Below are 14,473 nucleotides of genomic sequence, written 5' to 3'. Positions count from 1 at the left end.
TGAATTAAATTGTGTTATGAGACATTGTTATGGTTAATTTGAGCAATATTAGCTATTCCATGAAATATATTATTGTTGTGTTAATTTTTTTATGTCTTTTGCATCTTTTTTTTTAACATTTATTTGAATATTAATGAATTAAAATTGATTATATATTTGTATGTATTGATTCTTTTATGATGCAAAATAAATTGAAAGTTGTATGATATATAAGATGTGAAAATGCATGTAAATATTTTATGTGATAAATTTGATTTATGAATTGATATATAATATGTTTGATTTAATCATTTAAATCACAAACGATATGTTGATTCAGCAAAAACACTTGTAATCACATGAATCATCCTACTTCAATGATTCTCCTTAGTGTTTATGTATTAATCTTAATTTACTTTGTTATTTTCAATTCAATAGTTGAGTTGATATACGACATAAAACCAAATTACATTAGATTCTCATTTTTTTAACTAATGTATATTATGGCCTAGAATATTTAAAGACAAATTAAAGATTAGAGTCTATTATAGGTGTTAATTAAATTTTGTTAGCTTTTGTAATCTTTGAATGGTCTACATTGAAATAAGTAGTAATGTGAAAGCAAGAAACCTATATAATATTTCATTCCAAGCAGAAAAAGTGCTGCATAAATATTACACATTAGTGTGACAAGTCCTAATCTTCAATCACCAAGACAAAGTTTACTATGTGTTGATTATTAAGTAGCTTACATTATACCCTAATGAAGGGCAAAATAATGAATAGCCTATAGAAGCATAACAGTGCCTTTGGCTTAATAATAACTTGCATCATTATCACAAAAATGAGTTAAACAAGGAAATTGATAAATATTATGTAATAATGCTACAAAATGCAGTTGTTGTTCACTGCTTCCAACACTGAGGGCATGCATGCTTTGGATCCCTTGTAGCAGCAGAGAATAATTTATAAGAAAGTGGAAATGGAAAAGCCATATATGGTTCTTGTGGTTGTCTTGTCCTATTCTGTATTCCTAAAGCTTTCACTGGTGAGCCATAATTTCTTCTGGACAATCAAAATCACTTCATTGGCATCTTGGTCAGAGTCAGAACCTGCATCTGCAGTTGCAACTTCTTCCCAGTGCAATGCTGTTAGGTACTTCTTCACAAAATCAATCACAACTTGCTTGTCCCTTATGAAGATGAAACCAGTAGGCCTCAATAGACGATCCATCTCTATCAGTAGATCCACTGGACTGCACCCTTTCTTATCAATGTCAGAAAACACATTCCATGCATGGAGTAAATCATATGTCCTGGGGTATGTTGAATATGCTTCACACCTGTTACAACATATTCTTCACTCTTCAGTATATCACTTTTTGTAAATCGCATCCATACTCAGATTTTGTTTTTGAACACTACAAGGAGGAGCTACTAGTAAAAGGATATGGTTCCTCAGAATTGAAAGAAGTGCACTTCAGAGAAAAAAATCCAGTTGCATTTTCAAACTTTGAAGACTAAATTTTAAGATATTAAAATAGATATAACAAATTATAAAATTAATTACAACTTCAATTGTTGATTTTCTAATGGTTAAATATGTTTGAAGTCTCTAAACTTAGACACAAAATAGGTATTCATCCATGTCGCAAACTTTGATATATTATGGTCTCCTAACTTTAAAAATAAATGAATACAGTCATTTTAACTCAACGGTGCTAAATTGTTTTTTATGTGTTAAACTCAAGACTTACATTTAAGTTGGATTGTGTCAAATAATATAAACAACTCAAACGCCAGCCTGAAACACTATTTGACACGTCAAAAAATTTAAAGTAGTTGTGTCGAAGTTTGGAACAAGGACAAATTTTAATTTCGCATCAAAGTTTACAGACTAAAAACATATTTAACCATTTTCTAATTAATGGTAACTAGTGCCCTTTATAATCTAAACCTCAATTCCTCACTTTTGAGTAGAAAAATCTTTAACTGAATCAAGGACACAACAGTTTAAAGCAATGAAGTAACAAATATCAGTGGCTTAATTAGTCAAATAAAAAAGTTCTGTTCCAATCAGCTAAGTCAAATAAGTTTAGATGGGTCTCAGATATCCTAAAATGAGATTTAAAAGGTGGCGTGAGTCATTGAAAGATATCAAAGATGCAATAATAAATTTATGCTTCAGAAGAACCAGTTGTAATACCAGTCATGGATAGATCCTATCAGGCCTCTGTCATATATAAGCTTTAGCGTGTTTGGTCCATCACGTGGTACAACATTCATAACCCAAACATCCTTGCTTCTGAGAGCAGCTGCAAATGAACCCATGTTTGCATTCATGTCCATCACATTCCTCACCATCTTTGGTGTCATTTTAGGACCCACCAGATTCCAGTAATTCTCAACTCTTCCTTGCCATAGTTCCTGTACCACAAGAAAAAATTAAGCCTATAGCACATTTATCTAATTGTATCTTGTTAGTTCAAAAGTTTATATGCTACTAAATTATAATAAGCCAGAGAATAAGTTGCAAATTCCAATTACCGTATCCTTTTCAAACATTTCATTTGAATAGCCAAAGTCAGCTAATCTAGGAGGAGGAGTGGTCAGTCTCATAGGCCATGGAACTAATCCACTACCCCCGGCTTTGTTGTCACCTGATAAAATCAACAAAAAATTTCATCAGGTGAAATCCTTCTACCACATCTCTAGTAAAATGGTTAAACCTCAATAAAAGTTGTTATCATAATTTATCATAGATAAACCAAAAGAAACAAAGCAACAATATATTTCTAGTAAAATAAAAAATAACTATAATATGTATACAGGGCATAGAAATAAAGTGCAAAAAACATCATATTTCCTAAATTGAAGATAAGAAGGTACCCACGGTCAGAGTAAGGTGTGATGCAAGCTTCCATATTTACTCCCCAAACTGCATCTGGGTCGTCATCAGACTGGCAAAGAGGAGGCCGAGTGCCGGGTTCTCTCTCCATATAACATTCATTTGTAAGAGGTTTTTGCCAGATGACAGTCTGGTCCCGTTTTGCAGCAATTCTCCAACACATACGTCCCACAAGGGCACTCATTTCCCTCCATATCCTTCTATCCTCTTCATCCTGAGCATATGCTTCTGGAGATGAGTATGCAAAGTAACCTCCTGGCCTAAGCAACCGGTCTAGCTCAAGGAGTAGTATTCCATCCCTCTGAAGCCAGTCGATCCGGCACCGAGAACAATGTGCAAGTTCAAAAGATCTGCTAGGGTAAGGGAGTCTCTTGGTTCCCAAGACACCAAGATATGCAGGAATTCCTCTCTCTAGAGCAAATTGAATTTGATTTTGATGCACATCATTGGGTGCCAAGGACATTGCAATGATATCCGATGAAAGAAGATAAGCTCCAAAACTCGCAACACCACATCCAACATCAAGAACTGTCCGCAGTCTTCCTTCATTATTAAGAATATTTTGTGAAAAATTGAGCATCTGTCAATACAAACTCACAGTGAGATCCGTAAAGTGAATTTTAATAATAAAAATGCACCAAACAATAAACACTGTCGAACATGGTACTGGAAAGCTCGTTAGCTTATAGATCACATTTCTGTTAATCAAATGAAGGCAAACGGCATAACATGCATAAAGTCCAATGATGCTACAATTGTAGAAAATAATACATATACCAGTAAGCCTTACTTTTGCAATTGATGCAATGTACTTGTCAGCTCCATGGTGAAAATGTGTCCCTCCTCCAGGAAACACTATCTTTTCACCTTTTACAATCATCCAGTTCTGGTCAGACTTCTCATGTGCAAGGTGAGTGTGTGGTATGTTTGCTTTCCATACCTCATCTCTGCTCTGTGGCCACTTTATAGGGATCTGCAACACCAAAGGAACAACAATTGTTTGGCATTGACAAACACAATACAAATGTATCGACAAGGAAATGTTGAAATTGCAAATCACGTCTACTCTCAGCGTACTCTTTACCTTGTATCCTGCCGGAGGAGGAATCAAACAATTGAATCTCCTCTCTGGAGGAGGACAGTGTCTCTCGTAATGTTCCATCAAAGAAAGATCCAGCTTCAATCTCAATTGATAGATAAGGTGTCTGTCTAAGCAGGGAATCAACTCCGAATGACTATCATCACAAACCTTCAAAAAAAAAAAGAAATGTTATGAATTCCACTATCTTGTTGATATTACATGAACCACCTTCAAGTAGATGGGGGTTAAAAATATACCGACTTAGATAACCTTTACAATACAGGTGGTGAATGTATCTCATCAGAGACCAAGAAATAGAACCTGAATATGGTGAGGAAAATAATGAAAATTTTAATTATCATGCTTAGTTTTACCTCTTCCACTATTGTGAGGCTGTGCTCTCTTGATTATATTATGAAACTACAAATTTTATTTTAATTATGCAATCAAGACCTTAGTTGCTTGAGTTTGCTATTACTTTTGTTCAAGTTTTGTCATATCAATGGACCTGCATTGTTTATTGGTAACTAGATAAAATGTGTAGTTACATATTCACTTACGAATTATTAATACTGTTATGTAAACCGTAAGCAACCGAATTAAAATAACTAGTATATAGAACCAAAATAACTCTTCATGATATATAATAGCAGAGTCATAAAGTGCAAGCTGAGAACCAAAAAGGAGTGTTCATGAAACAATAGACTGAAATCTGACTTGAGTATAAGCTTGCACAAACACTTACAGGGAAACTCTTCGGTACAATATCATCCTCAGCATCTCCCTGCCCAATCCTTGGTGAAGAATCCTCTTGCTTGCTATCAGAAGCATCATCTGTACCCAAATATGATGCCCCGAGTCTTTTCAATGACTTGCTGCCATATTCAAGTGCAGATGAACTAACATTCTGAGAACCAAAGATGGATCCTTGGTACACATACAGAAATCCGATAAAGATTGCCACGCCACAAGCATAAGCAATTACACGCTTCTTTTGCGATCCATCAGATCTTCCCCTCGACATTTATGACAGTAATGCAAATCCAAATAGATTTTTCACAGCTAAATTATGGACTGAAACTGATCACAGCACAGATCTTGTTTCACCAGACATGAGGCACCAAATTTACCACCCAAAACAACACTTAAACTAGCAACCCCCAACAGTCCAAACCAGCTTCCTAACAAAGTTTGTCAGAAATTGACCCACTGAAAACTGATTCAAAGATTAACCTGCAAAAATGGAAGGGGATTGCAGTCAGCAAATAAATGCAGTTTCACTACTAATTTGTCTTCTTAAATCATAGAGCTAAAATAATTAAAACAAGAACAGGTCCAAATACAAAAACCAATTTAAAACTTTTTTGCTTTTCTAGTATGATGTGAGTTTGATGAGATGTAAGCACGTAAGTAGAAAGAAATAGAAGATGATGATAGCAATAATTGGTAACATGATCAAATGTTACCAATTATACCCTGTCAACTAAAGTAATCCTACTAAATGGCCAAGGATAATTAACATCAATAGGAATCAAAGATTTATGGTCTTAGCTAACAGAAGTTCTAACATGCAATAAATGAGTGTAAGTGAAGATATTCTAATTAATTCCACCAGAAAGGTGAAACCCGTTCCATAACATTCACTCCTAGTTTTCCTCAAACTGTGTGCGCTAACAAAAAAATAATAAAAGATTAAAAGAAATGAGATGAAAGAAAGCGATAATGACCTCAAATCCATTGATACATAACCAATGAAAATGATGGATCCATAAAGATCCCACGACTCTGATGACTGAATGCATCATGAATAATGAAAACCCGATTATGAAACAACATTCGATCTAAATCAAATATCAGTCCAAGAATTCAATGGAACTCCCAGATCTAGCACAATGGGAAACAACATCAACATCAAAAAGGGTAGAAGTAGTTGATAACTCAACCACCATTCAATACAAAAACAACAACAACGACGACAACAACAACAAATTAAAAAAAAAAAAAAAACTGCAATCATGGGTACATTAAATATATACACAAGCAAAGATTTCCGTGAGCATTGGAAGGGCGAAATCAAACGAAGCCAGAAGGAAAAACGATCCAGATCCAGCAAAAAATGAAAACTTGAGGCAAAATCAACAGAGAAAGCGAAGGAAAAGAAGAAGAAGCTTACTGGGATGGATGAAATCTTAGTCTGGGGTGTGATAAGAGAAAGTTAAGAACTCAGATTTAGAGAGAAGGAATATGATATGGAATGAAAGAGGTAATCAGATTTGAGTGTTTGCTTTAGATTTTCTATTTAGGGAAGTGGCAAATGGGAAAAGGGAAATATGTGTCACACTGTTCCATGGTTAAGGTAGTTAAATTTTAAGGTACTCTCTTTCTTTTTCTGTTTCACTGTCCTTAGTACCACACTTGAATTATAAAAAATTATATTGAAATGTAAAATGTAAAAGAAAAGTTTGATTTTTGTATAATATATATATATATATATATATATATATATATATATATATATATATGAGTAATGATATATTGACACCCCAAACTTACCACTTTCATGACCACCTGATGTGGCAGCAGCATTTGAATTTGAATTTTTTATTTTTTAACTGAAAAATGAAATTGGCATTCAGAAGCGTCATTTCCCGCACAAGCGCGTGTAGCCACAGTCACTTGCCCACTCCTCACACACCAGCGCAAACATTTTTCGTTTTTGAAAACTTCTCTCCTGCACCGCTCCAGTTTCTCCAAAGTGGCCCAGCAAACCCTCTGCTCGCCTTCTTCCCACACACACAGACCCCTGTGCTGGCCTTCTTCCAGCACACACACAACCCCAAATAACCCTTCCCGCACCACACACACTTCTGGTCCAACCGCCGCAAACCCCAAAACCCCTCTCTACGAGAAACCCTAACCCGAATCCCTCTCGACACTCCCAATTCCCCAATTTCATAACCTAACCTATATTTTGCCCCAATTTCAACGGTCACCACCGCTGCTTATCATTTCATGAGTGAATGTGTTTTATTAATGGAGAAAGATACTATTTTAGTAATCATTGATTGACCCCATGATGTGCACACCATTAAAACACACCACATTATTTTCTATTGCAGCGAAGTATTAATTTTAATTGTCGGAAGTGTTGGGTGACCCTTACTGACATCTAACATGCTACCCAAGCACATTTAAATTGTAATCACGCAAATAGTTTTTGGACAAATATCTTGTTCCCCCTTTGAAGGCAGACAATCTTTAATTTGTTGTACTTAATGCATATGTTATAAGTGACTAAAAACATTGGTGGACCTTTTTGAAATTTATCATGCGACTCAGTGAGATGTAAGTTGTAACCCAGGATAGACTTTTTGGACAAATTACTTGTAGGAATTTTGAATAAAATAATAATCTCAGGGCATTGGTGGACTCAAGTTTGTTCCTCCCTTTGAATGCAGAAAATCTTTAATTTATTGTACTGAATGCATATGTTATAAGTGACTAAAAACATTGGTGGACCTTTTTGGAAATTATCATGCGACTCAGTGAAATATAAGCTGTAACCCAGGATAGACTTTTTGGACAAATTACTTGTAGGAATTTTGAATAAAATAATTATCCCAGGGCATTGGTGGACCCCACATTGTTCCCCACTTTGAAGGCAAACAATATTTAATTTGTTCTACTCAATGCATATGTTATAAGTGACTAAAAACATTGGTGGACCTTTTTGGAATTTATCATGCGACTCAGTGAAATATAAGTTGTAACCCAGGATAGACTTTTTGGACAAATTACTTGTAGGAATTTTGAATAAAATAATTATCCCAGGGCATTGGTGGACCCCACGTTGTTCCCCCTTTGAAGGCAAACAATATTTAATTTGTTCTACTCAATGCATATGTTATAAGTGACTAAAAACATTGGTGAACCTTTTTGAAATTTATCATGCAAACTCAGTGAAATGTAAGTTGTAACCCAGGATACAGTTTTTGGACAAATTACTTGTACGAATTTTGAATGAAATAATTATCCCAGGGCAAGGGTGTACCCCATTTTGTTCCCCCCTTTGAAGACAGACAATATGTAATTTTTTGTACTGAATGCATATGTTATAAGTGACTAAAAACATTTGTGGACCTTGCTGAAATTTAACATGCGACCCAATGAAATGTAAGTTGTAACCCAGGATATATTTTTTGTATAAATTTGTTCTGACATATTTCAATAAAATAATCATGACACCTCATTATTGGGCCCCAGTTTGTTCCCCCCTTTGGAGGCAGACAATATTTAATTTCTTTTAATAAATGTGTAGTTGATAATTGACAACAAATATTGGTGGACCTTCTTCAAATATAGTGACCCTGAGTGGTGGGAGCAGCAATGGTGAGCGTTGAAATTGGGGCAAAATATAGGTTAGGTTATGAAATTGGGAGTGTCGAGAGGGATTCGGGTTAGGGTTTCTCGCAGAGAGGGGTTTTGGGGTTTGCGGCGGCTGGACCAGAAGTGTGTGTGTGATGCGGGAAGGGTTATTTGGGGCTGTGTGTGTGCAGGAAGAAGGCCAGCACAGGGGTCTGTGTGTGCAGGAAGAAGGCCAGCACAGGGGTCTGTGTGTGTGCGGGAAGAAGGCGAGCAGAGGGTTTGTTGGCCACTTTGGAGAAACTAGAGCGGTGCAGGAGAGAAATTTTCAAAAACGAAAAATGTTTGCGCTGGTGTGTGAGGAGTGGGCAAGTGGCTGTGGCTACACGCGCTTGTGCGGGAAATGACACTTCCGAATGCAAATTTAATTTTTCAGTTAAAAAATAAAAAATTAAAATCCAAATGTTGTTGCCACGTCAGGTGGTCATGAAAGTGGTAAGTTTGGGGTGTCAATGTATTATTACTATATATATATATATATATATATATATATATATATATATATATATATATATATATATATATGTGTGTGTGTGTGTGTGTGTGTGTGTGTGGAAAAAAAATATTTTTCAATAGTCATTTCTTGTTTTGAAGAATTTAAATTTCATTAAGAGGTAAAATCCTCACCTGGATGGCTAAATTTGTATGAGTTTTAGTTTAAGTTTTTATTTGTAAAATTATACTTTTATCACATAGATCACATATAATTAAATAAAAACATGTTATTCTAGATTTAGATTTTGGTACCATTTTCATTCGTATGTTAAATTTACGTAGAATCGTAATCATGAATCATTAAAATGTTGCATATACAAACAAATATTAACCATTACAGTTTACACGTATCGCATGGAATTTTTTTTTCTTTATACAGCATTATGTTTGTATCCGTGATAAATATATATAAACACGTTAGAGTATCACAATTAATATCTCAAAATCTAGATAATATTAATATATATATATATATATATTATAAGATTATACAAAATTCCAAGGTTATAGCGGATTTTCTCATGAATAGAGTGCTATGGTCCCCATTTTTTTTGAAAATTTTTAAACTTATATGTCAGAAAATTTTGAAGGTTTTTAAAAATTTTAAATTATATGCTGTGTATATTTCGAATTGGTAAAAATTAAATTAGGTATTTTTTTATAAAATATAATATATATATATATATATATATTTATATATTGTATTGAGAAAGAAAGTATATGAATAAAATAAAATAAATTTCTCTTGTAACATTTCTCTTATATTTTTCATATATATTTTTCATATTTTTGTGATCTCTACAAATTTTCAACTCATAATATTTTATATTCTAATTATATATATGACTCCTACTACTTCATATTGTAATATGATTTAAAATTTTCACAAGTCTACATCTCAATTAAGTTCACATCAAACTCTTAGATCAAAATGCTGACTTAAACGAATGTTTACTGTACTGTATTTATCTCTGACTTACTTTGTTTTTGTTTCTAACACTAAAAAGGAATTTATAATATTTTTTTAGTTTAATAATTAGTATTTTTTTTATCTTACAAGCATTTGTATATTCATTTTGTATGAATATAAAATAAAAAATAATGTAGTGTATATTTCTTTCATAATTATTTTTTAATTGCTGACAAAATTATTATAGATTTCTCTTTAGTAATTACGTCTCTGAATTTTGTTATTAAATATATGATAAATTATTTTTTAAGACTATTTTTTAAAATAAAAATAAGTATATTGATGAAGAATAAATAACAAATTCATTTTTGAAAAATGATATAGGAAAAGAAGATGAAGTTGTTGTTGAAAATATAATTATTTACGTTTAAAAATAAGTAACTGAAAATTTCAGTTTTTATTTAATTATTATTAGGTTTGAGGATTTGAAAACACAGAAGATAATCCTAAAAATATGTATGACTTTTTTGCAATTCAGTAATATTATATTATATATCATTATTTATATATTTAATAACAATAATTAAATATATAAATTTTAAATATATTATTTTAATTTTTTTAAATTTATTACTAATTATAAATTTTTTAAAAGAAAAGTTATTTTATTTATTTATTTATTAATTAAAAACTTTATTTTCTTTCGAACACAAATTTTATTCACCTAGACGAGATTATATACTCACGGACATATATTGAGTATCGAAAGTGTGAGAAAAGAAAGAAAAACATAATTTTATTGATTGAGAAAAACTTATGAAAAAATATAACAACAATCTCTTGAACACAAGCTTCAAACAGTATATAAATATTGAGAGGAAACCAGCTTTAATATAGCATTAATATTTGCAATATTTATTTACTCTATGATTATATATGAAATGAATATCTAATTTCGGAGTCTAAAAGAAAAAATAAGTGATGTTCACGATAATATCGAAAAATACTATGCTAGATTGATATTGAATTATAACTATATATTGTTGTGTTTATTTGTACTAATTAAATTGTTTACTTTTAAAATTTATGGAATCATAACTATATATTATTGTGTTTTTATGACTATATGATTTACAGCGATAACAATACTTTCGTCTTGGAGAAAAATAAACAATTGAATTTTACAAGGATATTGTCACACATTCCACATCGGAAATTTCATAATAGAATTAAATGAAGATTTAAAATTCACATGAAAATTGAAATGAAAAAAGGAATTGTTACTGACATTATGTGAACTTCGATCATGATGTAATTAGATTTTACCAACAATACCAATATATTTAAAATATTTGTTTCTTGTTTTCTGTTAATATAAAACAATAATAACTTTATAACACGTTTTATTAATCCATACATAAAAAATATGAAGATTGTTATTTTTCATAATCGCTTAAAAAAGGTATTATATTTCATAAATGTTAAGTAACCGTGTTTTACTAATACTAACAAAAATATGAATAAATGTATTCGATATTAAATATATCAACTTAAATATTGTTAACTAATGATACTTTGTACCAAATTACAGGCTTTGAATAAATGGACAAAATTTTCACCAAAATTTCTAACGAGTCATTTATTTGAAGTTAACAAATAATAAAATAAATATATTAACATTTTATTTTTTATTGTGGAATATCTTTTACAAAAAGAATAAATATATATTCCAACACGAGAAGTTGGATTTGATGAAATAAGTAGTCGTGTAAAATTATATTTTACAGGTAAAAATAGATGGAAACCTATTAATATTATGAATATTTTAGAAAACTATTTAAAATAGTTTTGGTATTGTTAACGTAACAAAACCCTAAAGCCTAATTCTATCAATTATTTTGAATTTGTTCATTATTTTACTTTATCTAATGTATTTCTTCGCCACAATGAATTTTACGATACCTTCAAAAGGATAAAAAACATAAGTCCATATCTTAGAGAGGAAACAGAAAGAACTAAGAGGTAGTAGTTTTATAATAATTAACTTAAATTATTAAAAATTTGTTTTACAGTTTGAACCTTTTTATTAAAATATTATAACGTTATTATTTTAAAATCACTACTATTCTATCAACTTTTCTCTAAGCTTTCACAACTTTTGTTTCATTAATGTTGTATTTCTTTTGATTTTCTCTTGAATAGGGATGGCAACGGAGCGGGGCGGGTACGGGTATCATGATCCCATCCTCATCCCCATAATAAAAATTCATCCCCATCCCCACCGGATAACGGGTATTTTCTTATACCCATACCCATACCCATTTTTTTATTGTTCCATATATCAATTAAATATTTTTTATAAAAAAAATTTAAAAATCACACCAACGAAATCATGATACTATCAAAATATTCAATATTAAAATAACATACTCTTTTTTATTTTCATGATGTCAAATATTAAGAAAAATATTATAATAGTATAAATCTCAAATTAAAGTATCAAATAACAACTAAATAAAATTCAAATAATTATATAAAAGCTAAAAAATTACACATTACTAAAATTTTATAATAACCAAAATATTTATTAATTTTACAAATGATCAGTGGTTTCATTTGCATTCGATCCACCTACACATAGAAAAAAAATGAAAAATTAGATATGATATAATAATTGAAATTGAAAATTTTAATTACTAGAATATAATGTACCTTCTTCATCAGATTCATTTTCACTCATGAGAACATCTTTTCCTTTTAATTTTTTAACACCTACAAACACCAAATGTAGAATATTAGATGAGAATTCACAAAAAATACTAACAAAAAATATTAATAAATTTGAGTAACTTACCTAGATGGTTTGAGTTCCATATCCAACTTCTTGTACACATCAAAGCCTCTATAGTAATATGATGAAGTCGACTACGGTGAGAAGTTAATATCTGACCACCAGTACTAAAAGCAGATTCAGAAGCTACAGTTGTTATTGGAATAGCTAAAACATCCCTTGCAATTGCTTGAAGGGTTGGAAACTTTAACCCACCATGATAGGATATCAAATTCTTGTGTAACCGGCAAATTATCTTCTTCCAAGTAATAATCCAACTCTGTTTTCATAACTGTAGTTCTAGATTTTTTCTTTTTTGCCATAAACTCTAAAAATTCATTCGCATCATTATCAACATCCTTTCCCAACTCCAATGATGTAGCTCTATAAGAAGAAGTTTCATTCTTTTTTGATTGATATTCCAAAACCAAATCATAGCACATTTGACGAATCCTACTAAGTTTCAGATCAAAATCATTACCATACAATTTATAAAAATAATATTCTAACATGTTCATCTTGTACCTTGGATCTAAAACTGAAGCAATTGCCAATATGTTATATAACAAAAAACAAAGAGAATGAGAAATATGTTATATATATATATATATATATATATATATATATATATATTATATTATATATTATATTACTATGTATATATATATATTATATGTGTGGATATCTTATGTTTATATATATATATAATTATTTATATATATTATATTATATTATATTATATATTATTATTACTATGTATATATATTATATGTGTGGATATCTTATGTTTATATATATATATATATATATATATATATATATATATATATTTATATATATATATATTTTTATAGATATATATTTATTTTAAGTATATATTATATTATATTATATAATAATATAAATATAATAATATATATTATATTATTATGTATATATATTATATGTATATGCGTAGATATTTTATGCTTTTATATATATATATATATATATATATATATATATATATATTTCTTTTAAATTTTTATAAATTTGTAATGTTATAAATTTGTTTATAAAAGATCTCACTAGTTAAATGATTAATTTGTTTTATACGTATATATTATATATATTATATTATATTATTATGTATATATATTATATTATATTATATTATATTATATTAAATGTATATGTGTAAATATATATATATATATTATATATATATATATATATAAGTATATTTTATTTATATGTATATATACTATATTATATTATATTATATTATATTATATTATATTATATTTTATGTGTAAATATATTATTTATTTATATATATTTTTTAGATTATTTAATAAATTATAAATAGTTTAGTAATTTAAGCGGGGACGGGTATTTGGGCGGGTATATATATATCCCATCCCCATCCTCAGTTGAAAATTTCGGGTATTATCCATACCCATACCCATACCCAGTCAAAACGGGGACGGGTTCGGGTGATACCCACGGGCACAGGTTTATTTGCCATCTCTACTCTTGAAAAACTTATCAATAAATTAGATAATAAAAAATCATTGCTTCAGCCGATTAATAAGAATGTAAAACCGGGTGTGTTTTAACATAATCAAAGTGGAAGGAACATCAAAACTAAAATACTAATTAAGTCTATATAAAATAATATTTTATTATGAAATATATTGTTATAAGTATAAAAAATCATTTAATAAGATTTAATAAATCAATTATCATATTGTGTACGATCCATTAAAGATTTAATTATTTAATTATTTGAATTGATTAAATGATATCTCTCTGATAATCATGATGTGTATTTTATGAACTAAAAATAAACAAATCGATAAAAATAACA

At 29.9% G+C, this 14,473-nt stretch overlaps 1 protein-coding gene across 1 annotated transcript; it reads right to left on the bottom strand.

Annotated features, from left to right (window-relative positions):
* Window positions 1–595: 595 nt before the first annotated feature.
* LOC114191575 (putative methyltransferase PMT3) lies at window positions 596–6,357 on the bottom strand. The gene is made up of 8 exons (XM_028080824.2): window positions 6,141–6,357; window positions 4,713–5,200; window positions 3,971–4,135; window positions 3,677–3,859; window positions 2,872–3,466; window positions 2,526–2,638; window positions 2,185–2,405; window positions 596–1,321 (listed from the first exon to the last, which is right to left on the bottom strand). The coding sequence occupies exons 2-8, from the start codon at window positions 4,989–4,991 to the stop codon at window positions 1,000–1,002; spliced, it is 1,878 nt and encodes a 625-aa protein (XP_027936625.1). The 5' UTR covers window positions 4,992–5,200; window positions 6,141–6,357; the 3' UTR covers window positions 596–999.
* Window positions 6,358–14,473: the final 8,116 nt, after the last annotated feature.

Source organism: Vigna unguiculata, chromosome 7 (genome assembly GCF_037176805.1).
Source record: "Vigna unguiculata cultivar grain cowpea cultivar isolate G323 ecotype 2 chromosome 7, ASM3717680v1, whole genome shotgun sequence".
Taxonomy (NCBI): Eukaryota; Viridiplantae; Streptophyta; class Magnoliopsida; order Fabales; family Fabaceae; genus Vigna; species Vigna unguiculata.
The sequence above is the reverse complement of the archived record's forward strand: the minus strand, read 5'-3'. Positions and strand labels throughout refer to the sequence as shown.